Source organism: Nyctibius grandis, chromosome 3 (assembly GCF_013368605.1).
Source record: "Nyctibius grandis isolate bNycGra1 chromosome 3, bNycGra1.pri, whole genome shotgun sequence".
In the NCBI taxonomy this organism is placed as follows: Eukaryota; Metazoa; Chordata; class Aves; order Nyctibiiformes; family Nyctibiidae; genus Nyctibius; species Nyctibius grandis.
In genome coordinates, this window is record NC_090660.1 from 10,833,002 (window position 1) to 10,847,712 (window position 14,711).

At 45.9% G+C, this 14,711-nt stretch overlaps 1 protein-coding gene across 3 annotated transcripts in view; it reads left to right on the forward strand.

Moving 5' to 3' along the window:
* The window catches only part of GMPR (guanosine monophosphate reductase), a 55,221-nt gene that overhangs the window by 34,101 nt on the left and 6,409 nt on the right, over window positions 1-14,711 (forward strand). For 2 of the 3 annotated variants that reach the window (XM_068395808.1, XM_068395806.1), the window contains 3 exons: window positions 949-991; window positions 7,269-7,428; window positions 12,112-12,234. In XM_068395808.1, the coding sequence (XP_068251909.1) occupies window positions 949-991; window positions 7,269-7,428; window positions 12,112-12,234 (326 nt within the window). The remainder of the gene's footprint in view (window positions 1-948; window positions 992-7,268; window positions 7,429-12,111; window positions 12,235-14,711) is intronic. The other variant, XM_068395807.1, reaches the window with a different exon arrangement.

The window sequence follows — 14,711 nt, forward strand, 5'->3', positions numbered from 1 at the left end:
TCTGCCAACAGGGAGGTGAAACAAAATGAGGTAACCATGCAGTCTGGGGAGTAGGTTCAAAAGCAGGAAAGCTGTTGGCAGTCTGCAGCGGACCCTGATCGTCAAAGGAATGGGGAGCCCTCTTGGTACAGTGACTGCGTAGAGTAGAAGGATTGTTCATCTGATGCTCAGACATTTACAAAACCTGAAGAACCATAGCACATGATGAGCTCTGCTGTGTGCCGTTCCTATTTTACAGCCCTATCAGGCCTAGATAACTTCCCTCCCCTCAACCGAAACGCCCTCATCAGCCACTTCTTTGCTCTGCACTGAAACTGAAAAACCCAGGTTTGAAATGCCAAAGATCTCAAAGCGCTGTTGCTTCTTTACCAAACTGATAGCAAACAGTGTGGAGTATGATGAGAGATTCATTTTCACTTACCAAAGATTAGATTACTGAATTTGCTTAGAGATTATCAGATCAAAATCCAGCATAGCTGATGGTATATTTCCTCATCCCTCCCACTGTGACCTTTTAATGTATTGTAAACTGCTGAGAAAGTTATTTTAAATGTCTTTGGTGGTTTAAGGTAGGGGTTTGCGGTACCTCTGCATCACACACAGCCTTTCATTAAAATGGCAGGGAATGATTCAGATCATCAGAGGAGGTTTTGTTTCCCAGTTTCTGGGATTTAGGAAATTGCAGTCAGGAATTTGCATTGCTGCTAGTACCAGTGGTGTTATCAGTAGACTATATGGTAGAGTCAATGAGCCTAAAGAAGGAAGGCAATAGAAAGGATTATATGGATTCCCTAAAAGCTCAGCCAAGTTGATGTACACCAGTGGTGCACAGTCAGCTCTTGACACGCTGTTCCTGAGCAGGGGCCACGCTGCTGCAGGTTGCGGAGCGCCTGTGCCGAATCCCTGTGTGAGCTCACTGCCACTCACTGTTGTCTTCTCTTTGTGCAGGACGGAGGATGCAGCTGCCCAGGAGATGTCGCCAAAGCGTTTGGTAAGGACAGTCTGCAGTGCCACCCGTGACACCCCGCGTACCTCCAGCACCCTCCGCACTGAGGCAGGAGTCAGTTTGACCCTGAATCAGCAATAGGTTACATTCATCCTTGTGGATGACTCCAGTGAAATTAATACACCAGACATGAATTTGCTCTTTGGATCAGACAGTCCAAATTCTGCAGCGCAAAACATACAGTGGTCGAAGTCCTATTTAGAAACTATCTGCCAGGTGTGCATGGGATACAGCCACTGGGACGGTAATAGAGAGAAAACTGATAAGGGTTTCTTCTGAGTAGGGTTCAAAGATGCCTGTAAGATTTCCAGATCTGGCTGACCTGGGCCTTGAATGGATGAAGAGCTGGTGGAATGTGTGTTGGACAGAAGAACAAAACAAAAAGGCAGGCCAGATCCCTGGAGATGTTCTTGGGATCAGCTGTCCACTTGAAGAGATGAGATGTTATTTATACTGTATCCCCTAGAGCTGAGCAGATGTCTAAAACATCTGAGTTAATAATTAACAGATTTTGCTCTCATGCCATAGCTTCAGTGAATTGCACCAGCTCTTGCTGATAGAATAGAGAATTTAATCTGTGTTTTCTGTTGGGCATGAAAGTTATATCGATATGGGGGTCAAGGTCAGGATTGTCACTTAGCCATAACCTTGTTGCAGCAGTGTGTGTGAACCAGGTGCTAAATGCAGCATGGGCTGACAGGACATTTAAAGACACTTCCCCACTCCCCCAGAATGCCAGACCCTTTGGAGATGTCACAGTGGGGTAATACCTGGAATACAGTGGGATGGCATAGTCTCTCATTGGGATTTCAGGGCGGTACAATACAAGAGAGAGCCCATTATGAGAGCACGTCTGCTTGGCAGGAAGCTTTGCAAGTATGGAAAGCAGGGGCAGGCCTAAACTCAGATTACAGACCTGCCAAGAAAAACTCTAGGCCTCCTGGAAAGGTTGAAACCAAAATCTGTCTTCTCAGTTTGCAGACAGCTCCTGTTTTTAGACTGGTCAGATGACAAGGAAGACTTAATTAGAGAATTTTAAGCACAGCCATGGAGTGATTGCTACCAGCAAGGAATCTGCTCAGTCACAGGATTTCACAGCACCCTTGTGTTACCCAGTGGGTGATGTGACGTAGGGAATAGATACTTCCAGTTGGGTGATTATGACATAGCTGAACAGTGGCATCCACCCTCTTTGACAACAAGATTGTATTAAAAAACCACCCAACCTCTTTTCAGCACAGCCCACTCTGACATCATGCCGCCTGCAGTGAGGCCGTTGTTCTGCCTGACTTTCTCTGGCTCCGCAGCTCGCCCGGTTCTTGCTGGCCTTGTTGTTGGGAGTTTGTGAACTGGGATTGCGACCTCACTGCATTCCCAGCTGTCTGCACAGAAACCTGGCCCATGGAAAAGGTCTTTCTTCAACAGGAACATTTCCAGAAGTTAGAACAACAGGAAGCAACTTCAAAGTGTTTAAAATGTTTTCCTTTGCGATGTTTATAGCAAGCCTGAAGGGTCCTCGTAGTCTCTTTGGGCTAACTGAACAGAAACTTGTTTTCAGCCTATGAAAGGGCAGAGTCTGGCCTTGCTGATTGTCAGGAGGTGCTGGGGTTCACAGTGGTATGTATTTGAAGGCTACCACGGGTTGTCCCTGGGATAGAGGAGCATCAGAAAGCTGAGATTATACAGGCAGTAGTTCTACTCTGACAGTAGGCTAGACAGATCAGTCTGACCTGTGTGTCACAGGTACAGGGCTGGAACTGATAGAGATTACCATGAGGCAATAAATTTACCATATCTGGTTATGTATAATTGAGGTAGACACACTGTGGACATCTGACTAGCTGGAGCCAGGTGTGCATTTGTCAAAGGTGGGTGGCAAAATAAGCTTCTAGATAACGTTATTACTATCAGTGTTTATTGAATGCTATTGAGGTGATTGGCTATGTGAGCCACATAGAAGGTAGCCTCCACACTCAGCATTTGCAAGCCAAAGCCTTGATACTGATACTGAGTTGTCTAGCACAGACCTCTGTGCTTGCTGAGGGCCTCTTAGTGGGGAGGAGTTACATAAATATATTGGATAGCAGAGACAGGTTGCTAAAACACACAGATGTACAATTTCACCTGGGGATGGAGGCCTGGACAAAGCACGGACAAGAGACCCAAAGAGGGCTTTTGGTTAAAGTGATTATCTCTTTTAGGTGGATCATTGTAAAGTCTTCATGAAAGGGATGTTGAGGTGTTCATTATAAAGCAGTGGTGACAAAGCAGCCATTTGAATCATAAAAAGTGTGAGGGAGTCCCAGATGTGAAACTAGCATTGGCAAATGGCTAAAGATGTGACTGGAGGAGGCAAGTTCGTGGTAACAGGAGGAGTGGAGTGGATTGAGTGCAAGTAAGAACTGTGAAGAACCATGAAGGAGATGCTGAGAAACATTACAAGTAGAGGGTGACACCATTGACTGGTGTCAGGAGTCAGAGGCAGATCGGGCATTTTGACAGAGGGGAAACAAGGTAGAAGCCTATTTTAAAATGGAAGAGAGAAGCACTGAAGTTGGGGGACAAAAATGCCGGGAGTGACAGATACTTTGGGAGAGACTGCTAGAATTCTGGAACTGCTGGATGGGAACCTGATATGGATTTGCTAAACTGGAGATGTCACTGCCATCTGGGTATTGAAGATGATAAGGGAAAGGTGTAGGTTGATCAGAAAGAAAAGAGGTGTTTTGATACAGGAATGAGAGAAAGCATGAAAGAACTTTGTGTTGGGCTCTCAGATGGTTCACATAACTGCACACTTGGAAAGGCTGATAACATGAACACATTTCTCAGAATGCCCCAGGGAGGCACTACTGTCTCCTTTTTTAAAGATGAGAAGTCGAAGCACAGAAATACTAAGTTCAATTGCCTGAGGTCACATATTTTTGTGACACAGCCAGGAACAGAATGTGCCTTTTGAATCCTATGCCAGTATCTTTAACACAATACTGCTGTTCCTTAGAGCTGTGGTGAGAAGAGATACAGGAACAAGGAAGGAAAAGGAAGGAAAAATCGGGTGGAAAAGTCAACTGAGGACATATACTGGTTCCAAAATATACCTGACAGATCACACTGTTTTTTTTCCTGCTTCAGTAGCTGTGTGTGTACACCTACTGTAGCAAAGGCTCGCTGGCTCAGCCGGAGCACAGGTGAATGTTGATTCCAGGGTCAGCTGTGGTCCAGGCAAACTTACACTGCATCTGCCTGGAAGGCTGCCCAAGCTACAAATCCAGGCTGACTCCAGCTGAATTTGTGCAGAGCCAATCTGGTTATCAGTAACTTGTATTATCAGGCCTACAAAAGATCTGAGGGACTCCATCCAGATCCAGTAGAACTGTGTGAGTGCTGCAAGATTGGGATGGCGTCAGCACGCATGTTCTGTAATGTGTAAACACAGAAGGCACTGTGAAATGTTGAGCAAAATCAGCCCAGATGCAGTGTAGGCCTCAGGGGGGAAGTCCTCCTCAGCATCAGTGCATTGAAGTGGCATTGTGTGGAAACAGCATGAGTCTAGCAAACTCTGGGCGAGCTACTGGGATGCTTGTACGCAACGTACTCTGTCACGTTCTGTATTATCTAGGGGGTTGTTGCGAGGTGTTCCCAGTCTCCCACAACCTAAAATAATGGCACGCTGTCTCTCTGTAATTGAAAACGAAAGACTGGAGCTGGGTATTGCAAACATCACCAATGCTTCTGGTCATACAGAAAAACATACATAAGTAAAGAAAGACCGTGCTAAAAATACAGCCTCCTGATTGGATGTTAACTGGTAGAAGAGTAGTGGAACAGACTTGAAACTTTCAGACATCTTTGCAACACTGAAGCAGGGTGGAGAGTTCTGGTGAGCATTGGAAGAGTGTATTTAATATTGACTTGTCATTCCTGGAGCTGCAGGGCAGTAAGCGTGTGTCATTCCAGTGTTTAGATGTGCTGCGTCTGCTGTAACATGTCTCCTCTCTTCTGAAAGAGCTTGATGAATTATGTTGTAGTTTGCAAAAGTTACTCAAGTTGGATGAGTTTCAGTCCTGTAATTCAAACATATTTGCTTTCCTCCCAAAATATGCAGTCAAGAAGAAAATAATAAATAGATACTTAAGTGCACAGGAACCAAAATTCTGTGATTCTCAAGTGTAGATTTTATGTGACTGTTTTGCATTAATAATTTGGAGGCTGTGAGACCCACAACCAGAGACAGGACTAGAACTGGGGATCAGGGGATAGTATTGACAAGGCAAAGAGTCCAGTGTCCTTTGGCAGGCCTTTGACTTTTTTAAATGCCCTCTTTGAAACCTTGACCCCAAATCTATCCCTCCTTTGTCATGTTGTTTTCTTCCACCCATGAAGAAGACATCAACTAGATTTCTCAGGGTACTTATTTTTTGCAAAGGTGGAGCAAGATTGTGCCAGGTCACAACAGGAGCTCCCCACCAGTAATTGAGAATGTCTTAAAGGATGAGCGTTCTCTTTCTTTTTGGCAGGTTATTAGTAGTATCAAACGTGAGTCAAACTGAGGCTTTAAAACTCAACTGTCTGAAACAAGAGAACTCTGGAAAAAATCTGCCAGGTAGCTGGCATGATAGGACACCTGAGTGGGTGCCTGGCTATAAATATTATTTGTGAAGTGCTCAGCAGTTTTGCACAAGCCTCATTTTTAATATCCATTTACCACGGACATACTGTTCCTTTCAAACAACCACCAGGCAAAGGGAGTTGAAGTCAGCAGAGCACCTGGGTGCTCTGCTCTCAGGCATTGCTGCTAGGTCTGCTCTTTGGCAATGGGGTGGAGGGAGGGAACTGTCTTTTGTAAATCAGTGCACACTCCACGGTTGTCATGTATCCTAAAATCAAAATATTCCCAAATTCAGGTTTGTCTACAGCGCTTTTAAACAGGTGGCAGAAGCTGAGCAGATTTGATAATGGTTTCACTTACTCTTCAGATTTCAACATCCAGTGCTATTGTTTGGATAGTGACAGAGATCAGAGCAAATCCTAATGCCAGACTTACCTAGCCTGGGATCTGCCTAGAGTTCGGACATGTTCATAATGGGGTGGGGTTAGTTCAGGCTCATCTGCTTTCTATGAAGTGAGGTTTATAGCCCTGTTCTTTTGCCAGTTCTGGGAGGAAGCTGGGCAGAGGGGAGGCCTGTTCTGACACATACACATTGAAGAAGCAGAGAGTATGAATAGGAAAATGCTTTATTTAAGGGATGGGTCACCACAGGCTCATAAAAGAGTAAAAGCCAAACTTTTCCAAGCAAGACTAGGTATGCCAAAATATTACAGGAGGAGCTGCTGGCAGAATATTTCCAGCCCAGCTGGAAATATTGGAAATCACAGTAGAAAATCAAGAGTGATTCCAAAAACCTTCTTCCTGATCTTACACCCAGTGGAATTGATTTCATGATTTGCAAAGCCAGGGGAAATGGACAGACTGAACAGGCATGACTGAGTATTCAGTGTTGTTATTCAGTATCTGGAACATATTTAAGATTTGTAGCTATGGGTTAGACCTCCTTTGTGGTGCATGCTGAGAACCCCAGGACCCAGGGGTGGTGGTCCTTGGCCCAGAGTTTTTAAACAACAGGAACCAAACACAGATTCGCCCAGATCTCTTTGACAAGGGATCACCCAGACCTACACTGAACACATATGGCTGATGGACTTGAAAAATCCATAATTTCATTAAAAAATCTGATTGTTTTGTGTCAGTGTCGGGAGGAGTAAGTTACATTCATGAGTATGCCTTCCTTCAGGATACATTCTCACTCACAGCTTATAGCCTAGAAAGGTCTTGAAGCAGGAGCTGTCCTCTTCTCTGTAGAGCATTGAGCTCAACCAGTCCCAGCCCTGTGATTAGGGCTTCTGAGTATTGCAGTCACAATAGTAGTTAATAAGGAGCTGTGCTCAGATAATATTATGAAGTAAAGGATTGCAACTGAATTTGAAAATAAAGAGTGTGGGGTGGAGTAGAATAATCTATATCTTTGTCATCACAACAGAAAAGGGATTCTTTTCATTTAAAATACCAGAGAAATACAGTTCAGCATGTGTCAGTTCTTCAGTGAAGCATTTCTTCCAGGTTTGCTGCATCTGTTACAGGAGGGGACTCTGTACCAAACTGTTTAGGGCTGGCTATTGTTTTTGGAGGCCACTGTGTTCTTGCTTTGTCTTTCACCCTCTTCTCCCTTCCCTACTTTCTTACATGTCACTTTGCTGATCACAGGAGCCGGTGCTGATTTTGTCATGCTTGGAGGAATGTTTGCAGGCCATGACCAGTGTGCTGGAGAGATTATGGAAAAGAATGGCAAGAAGGTGAAGCTCTTCTATGGAATGAGCTCTGATACAGCCATGAAGAAGCATGCAGGAGGGGTTGCTGAATACAGGTATGAATTCCACACATGAGCAATTGCAGTGATTCCACTTCTGGAGTGGAATTGTGCAAAAGGCATCTGTGGGAAACAGGCCCATGCCTCTATTCCCATTTAGGAGCTGTTACCAACACTTACGGCAGCAGATCTCAGGGAGGGATGACATCAAGGAGGAGACAGGGAGAAGGAGCTGAGGGTGGCTAGCTGAGAGCAACCATGTTCACTTGACTGCAGCCAGTGCAGTGTGCTGTCACTGCAGCACTAGCTGCATGGTCTGGGAAGTCATTAGGCACTGTTCTGACTTATGGGTCTCTCGGGTTGTGTATGGATTAAATGCTGGAACATGGCATACGAGGCTGTAGTTTCTGGCCCTCTGCTTGTCCAGTTGGGTGTCTTCTTGCTGTATGGGTTCCCAGCTGGCCCACATGCTCCCTGCTGTTTGCAAAAAGTGGGTGCTTGGTGAACCAGCGAAGCTCAGCTGGAGTTTCCCCAGTATAGAGTTGAGTTACAGCTGTAACAGTAATGAGAGCCCAGGACCTCCAAAGCATTTGCAGTCACAGGCAGTAGGTCCAGGACTCCCTCCTGCATTTGTTGGTCAGTCTTCTTAGGCAGCAGAGCTGTACAGATGTCCCACCCCTTTTTGGGTAACAGAGCGCCAGAGTAGCCCCAAATTATGCGGCGTGTGGGAGCTTGGGTTTTGAGCTAAAATCCTCAGGGGAGAGGCAAGGAAGACAGGCTTTGCAAAGGAATTGCAAATAAGCTTGTGATGAGTTTTGGCAAGTTCCAAGGACATTTGTTTTTGCAGGGGAAAAAAAAAGATATTTTTTAACAAGCAAAAATATACAGTGAATACTGTAGTTTGAGGAGAACATGTATATCCTGGCAGATTTTTAAAACCAGGATTTTTCTGCATCTAATAGGATGAGAAGGGGACAGGGATACCTTTACCTTCTGCCTGAGGAGAATGTACATGTCTGTCTTGAGTGGAGTGTACCCTTCCTACTTTACCCAAGCCCGTGTACCTCTTTCTGGGGCTCAGATCAGAAGCTGGTGAGCAATGTGCAAGGGATTTTTTGGAACTCATATGGGGCTGCATCTGTACCAGTCAAAAGCACCACTATCTGCAGGATAGCTGGCTACACTGAGGCCAGCCAGCAGATTGCTTAGGGGAGCAACCCATGTGACTGGCTTTCCACCTGCTTGACCTGCAAGGCTCTTTCGGCACTGCAGGTTCAGTGTGGTTTTGCTTTCAAGCACAACTGTTTATTTGCAGAAGAAAGAGCTGCACAAGAGTCCATCTGCATCTTGAGACAAGCTGGAACGATGCACCAGAAAGATGTGCTGCATACCTCTGAGCTTTGATTCGCTCTGGGTTCATATGCCAGTTCCCAGAAGCAGTGTACAGTTTTGGGGCTTTTTTTTGTCCCCCAGCAAATCTGCTTGTCATCAAAGCCTCTGAACAAACAATCTGAGTGGACAGCGCTAGTAATTATCTCATAATTTCAAAGTGGCAGCTGCCAGTTAGACAGAGGTGCTGGCAACCTGTTATCTGAACTATGATAAATTACTGTCCTTTGCTACCCTGTGCTTGTGTCAGCTGGAGTGTGGGAAAGGCCTGATGCTGGTCAGGCATGTAGTTAATGGCAGCTTCCTGAGATCACAGAGCAGGCCAAGCATGCTGCATGGATGTCGGTGCAGCACGCTCATTTAGGGCCTGGCCACCACAGAGCTGGTGAAAGTTGCAGGAAAAGATTGAGAAAGCTTGCTGTACCAGTGGGCCAAAGGCAACTGTTAAATTCTGCTCCACCTAGTTAAGTGTGCGTGTGATCTGGCAACAAAATTTATAGTGGGCAGGAGAATTAATTGACAGTGGTCCCCCTTAAAAATGAGATTAAGTGCAAGTATTATGTCTTGTAGGAGTAAAGGACGTGTAGAAAGGTGCTGTATTTGGCTCGGTCTAGTTAGAGCCTTTCAATTCCTTACGGGCAATATTACACAAGTTCTGCTTGATCCATAGCTGTATGTTGATTTGCATCCTGATTTGAGAGTCCCCTGGGACTGAAACCTTCTCAGCAACAAGGGAGCAGAAGCACAATCTGAAATTTTTAGTCCCTCTTGAGATGCTACTTTTTTGTGCCACTAATAGGTAACACAGAAAGAGTCCCCAGTCTACTGCTAGCTACGACAGCTCCAAACATTAAATCTGCAACCCTTGGCTGTTAACTGTGAAGGAGCTGATTCTCATCTTGTTCATGTCGCAGCTATAACTCAGAGCTGGCTGTCCATACCAGCCTTGGTCTTGGTGTTGCTTGGCCTGTCCCAGCATGATGAGTGTCACTGTGGTTTAAAAATAGCAACTGTTTAGTTATCTACAGTGTAAATGTGCTGGGCATTGAAGGGATGATTGGAAACAGGGCAAGGCTTTGCTTTGAGTTCCTCTTGTAGGAAAAGTTACAGGAAGTTTAGTCACTTACTAGTTTAGCTTATGGCAAACTTGAACCAAAGGGGTTCTAAGTCAGCATTTTAAATGCTGGATCCCCCAAACAGGTCAAGTCAGTCATGCTCCTTTATATGCATTCAAAAAGCCCAGCTGTAAGTCTGTATTGGTGACCCCAATAAGCTGTTTTGTCAAAGAGCCTGAGCACAATGTTTTATTCAAGCAGTGGGGAGCTCAGTGTGCTCAGCCCCCTGCAGAATCAGGCTACTTGTCACTTAACTTCATCTTCTCAAAATTACACATTTTGGCTGGAGAACCTGAGCCTCCAGCGAACAGTTAAATTAAAATTGACAGGTAAAGTGAGATGGCTGTAGCAGGGAATAAAGTTGTGAGAGTAATTGTTTTTGTAATGAATATGTCAAGTTGATCCCGTTTAATTTTGTATGAAATCTGTGTACCCAGTTTCATTACTTCTATGTCATTTATATATCAGTTTATTTTTACATTTTTACCTCCTTCCACAAGGAACATGGATCAGAGCTGGCGATTTCTGAAAGGCAATTATTAAGTTGCTTTTATGGGAGAAAAGAAGTAAGGCAAACAGGAACAGAGACCACACGCAGTGTTGTTCAGTTAGAGCCAATTTGCTTCTGTTAACCCTTTTGAGTGGCTACTGGGAGACACAGAGTCTCTGCTGAGAGCATCTGAGCACACCTTTCCCAGTTGTTGGCAGTCCCAATTGCTCTGTCTTCACCTTTCTTTTCTGAGAAAGGGTTAGTTTCAGGTCGTAACTCTGGGACAGATGTCAGAGCTGCAGATCCCTCAGCAGTTCCTGCTGACTTGCTTATGTAGCTCTCTGCCAAGTGTGCCAGCTTTTGTGACACTCCTTGTAATCCATGCACGGCCTGTGCACAGGCATTTGTTGCTGGCAAAACAGTCTCAAGTTGGGCATTTTTTTGCTTAGTTTTAGTAACACAAACTTTTAATCACTGTTGGATAATTAAACAAACACTTAAGTAAACACCTTTCCTCCCCCTTTTCCGGACTTCACTTAAGCCAGACACTCTCTTCGCCCCTCAATGTCTCAACTCCCCTTACTTTCACCACAGGTCACACTCACAGAATCACAGAATCAGTCAGGTTGGAAGAGACCTCAGGGATCATCGAGTCCAACCATTGCCCTGACACCACCATGTCAACTAGACCATGGCACTAAGTGCCATGTCCAGTCTTTTCTTAAACACATACAGAGATGGTGACCCTACCACCTCCCTGGGCAGCCTGTTCCAATGTCTAATGACCCTTTCTGAGAAGAAATTCTTCCTAATATTCAACCTGAACCTCCCCTGGTGAAGCCTGAGGGTATGTTTTCTTGTCCTATTGCTAGTTGCCCGGGAGAAGAGGCCAACTCCCACTCCACTACAACCTCCCTTCAGGTAGTTGTAGACTGCAATAAGGTCACCTCTGAGCCTCCTCTTCTCCAGGCTAAACAACCCCAGCTCCCTCAGCCATTCCTCGTAGGTCAGACCCTCCAGACCCTTCACCAGCTTGGTTGCCCTCCTCTGGACTCGCTCCAACACCTCAACATCTTTCTTGAAGTGCGGGGCCCAGAACTGGACACAGTACTCAAGGTGCGGCCTCACCAGTGCCGAGTACAGAGGGACGATCACTTCCCTAGACCGGCTGGCTACACTATTCCTAATAGAGGCCAGGATGCCATTGGCCTTCTTGGCCACCTGGGCACACTGCTGGCTCATGTTTAGCCGGCTGTCGATCAGCATCCCCAGGTCTCTTTCCACCAGGCTGCTTTCTAAACACTCTTCCCCCAGCCTGCAGCGCTGCATGGGGTTGTTGTGGCCAAAGTGTAAGACCCGGCACTTATTCTCGTTGAACCTCATGCCGTTGGTCTCAGCCCATCTATCCAACCTGTCCAGATCCCTCTGTAGGGCCTTCCTACCGTCCAGCAGATCGACACTCCCACCCAGCTTGGTGTCATCTGCAAATTTGCTGAGGGTGCACTCAATCCCTACATCTAGATCATCTATAAAGATATTGAACAGCACCGGCCCCAGAACTGAGCCCTGGGGAACACCGCTAGTGACCGGCCGCCAGTTGGACTTTGCACTCAGTCTGTCCCAACTCCTTCAGAGATGAAGGGGGTGGCACAGGACGTTGTGATCATGTGTGTAGTGCTTTCTGTCTGCCAGTCCTCCTTCTTACTGTGCCTGCTCCATCGTGGGTTGGCCACCGTCCCTTTGCAGATGTCCCTGCTCTGGCATGGGTCACCCAGAGACTACAGTTCCTTTGGGAGCGCACACCTTTGGCATGGACCACCTCCTTTCAAGAGAGCATCTCCAGCTGCATGTCTCCTCAGGCGTATCCAGGTGTGTCTCTTCTCCCAGTGGCTGCTGCTGTTTCTTAAAATACACTTGAGCAGAGGTGTCATGTGCTCCCCTGACTGGCTGAAGTTTTGGTGACTCACACCATTTTTAGAGCCAGATGGAACCATCTCTGTGACTGGCATGAAGCAGATCACGGCCTTCTCCCACACAGGTCACACCGGCAGCCCTTGCTACCCAAACTCTACCATATATGCCCAACACAGCACCTATTTGTGTAACAATTGGGTGCTCGTGTGAATTAATTGGGTGCTCACGCATTAACAAATTGGGCTCTCGTGCATGTACTAACAGGGTGCTTGGGCATAAATTATTTGTGTGTGCATGCATGAACTAGTTGGATGCTTATGCAAAAATTAATTGGGCATTCATGCGTTAATTAGTGCTCATGCACGAACTAATTTGGCACTCACACAAGAATGCAGCAAGCCCAGCAATTTACGGCCTATATGGCACTCCTCACCTCTGCAAGGCACATATGGAAGAACTCTGCACGTTAATCCATTATGAACTCTTTCAGCATCATCACAATCTTAATGTACATCAGTTATAAACTCCACTCTTCCTCCCTTTGGGCCAGACAGTAGGGATTAATGCTGTAGCAGTACACGTACTAAAATGTCACTCCTCCATCCTGAGCACTGCATTAATGGGGTTAACATCACAGTTTGGTTGTATACCCATCACAAACCTCACCCCTGGACCAGACTACAGCCCTTAATAGTGCAACAATGTGTGCAAATGCTTACTAAAATTCCACCCACTCTCCCCTGGGAACCAGGTGACAGGACTCATCAGCAGGGTCTGGGCAACATGTTATCTCTTACAATCTTTACCCCTTTCCCCTGGGGACTAGAGTATTGGTGTTAACGTTAACACAGCCTGAATATATACTCATCACAAACTTCACCCCTCATCCCTGTGGGCAAGACTACGGAGGTTAGTATTACAACACGCTGAGCACGTTTATTGCAAACTTCACAGTTTCTACAAAACACACAACCAAGAAATCCCCAACAGTTTGAATATACACCCATTACAAACTTCACCCCTTCTACAAAGAATTTTCAGCCCTTTTTGACACTTTTTTTTCAAGGATGAACATAAAACTGGACTCTGCATTTTCTGTGAAGCTAATATCACACCTTTCTTCCAGCATGCTTCCCGCCGTATGGTATCTATAGGTCAATCCTTGATCAACAGGACATCCCACCAGTTTATTAACTGATACTAGAGGAGCAGTAGCAACTGTCTAGCTGCCAGAGCTTTGGGGCTGTGATGTTAGTGGTCACCACTTTTGTAGGTTTTGTTCTCCACAGCCAAACGTGGCATCCCGTGAGCTCCAGCTTCCTAATACCACCATAGTCACTTCAGGGACATCTCCCAGGGGCAGTGGCTGTCAGTGTCCCACATTTCTGTAATTTTGCTCTGAAAAAAAGGACTGCCAAGTGTTCACACTCTCGGGAACAATGTTCCCATCTCTGCAGGTCTGTTGAACCACTGTAACTGGGGGACTGCCTTTGTTTGCAGTCAGCACTCTGCTATCCAAACCCTGCAACTTATGCCCCACATGATGCTCAAGCATGAATTAACAGGGCACTCATGTTTGAATTCATAGGACATTTAAGGCCAGGTTGGATGGGGCTTTGAGCAACCCAGACTAGTGGAAAGGTGTCCCTGCCCGTGGCAGGGGAGTTGGAACTAGATGATCTTTAAGGTCCCTTCCAACCCAAACCATTCTATGATTCTATTCTATGACATTCATGCATAAATTAATTGGACACTGATGCATGAACTGAATGGGCAGTCATGCATGAATGCAATAAGCCCTGCGTTTCTTGCCCAATACAGCATGCAGAGCTCTTCAGATGGCAGGATCTGATAGATAAAATTCACAGTGGTTTCCCAAAATCCCAAATGTGCACCGTCTCTCACCATCTCTTGGGGAGCTCCCCAGAGGCTGAGCTGAACATCCCAGCTTTGACTGGAGGAGGTAGGCATGGCCAAAAACCAAGTTGCAGAAGAGCAGCATGACTACTTTTGTGTTGTTCTGTGGGCCAGGCCTTCTCTTCCTATTGGCCCTGGACCTGAAAATAAAAGCCTGTGAACTCCCAGCAGCGCAGGCCCTACACCACACCACTGAGCCCCGTGCAGTCTGCTATATGGCAGGGGTACGTACATTTTCCTTTGGCTGCTTATTACAGCATTTATTTAAGAGTTTCAAGAAAGAGTCAATTACTCATCAAATGTAGGGAGATTAATCATGGTTCCTTATTCACGTGGCTTATTAACACTTCTCCTTTATTGTTTCCCTGGGGCTTTGACCTCACATTTAAGCTAACAGAATGAAATATAGCGAGGCTCACACTGAAGTACCTCCATACATCCACTGTTGCTGTTGTCAGTGATTTGCAAATGGGGCCTCCAAACAGGCATGCCCTTTCTTTCTTGCACTATCCCCT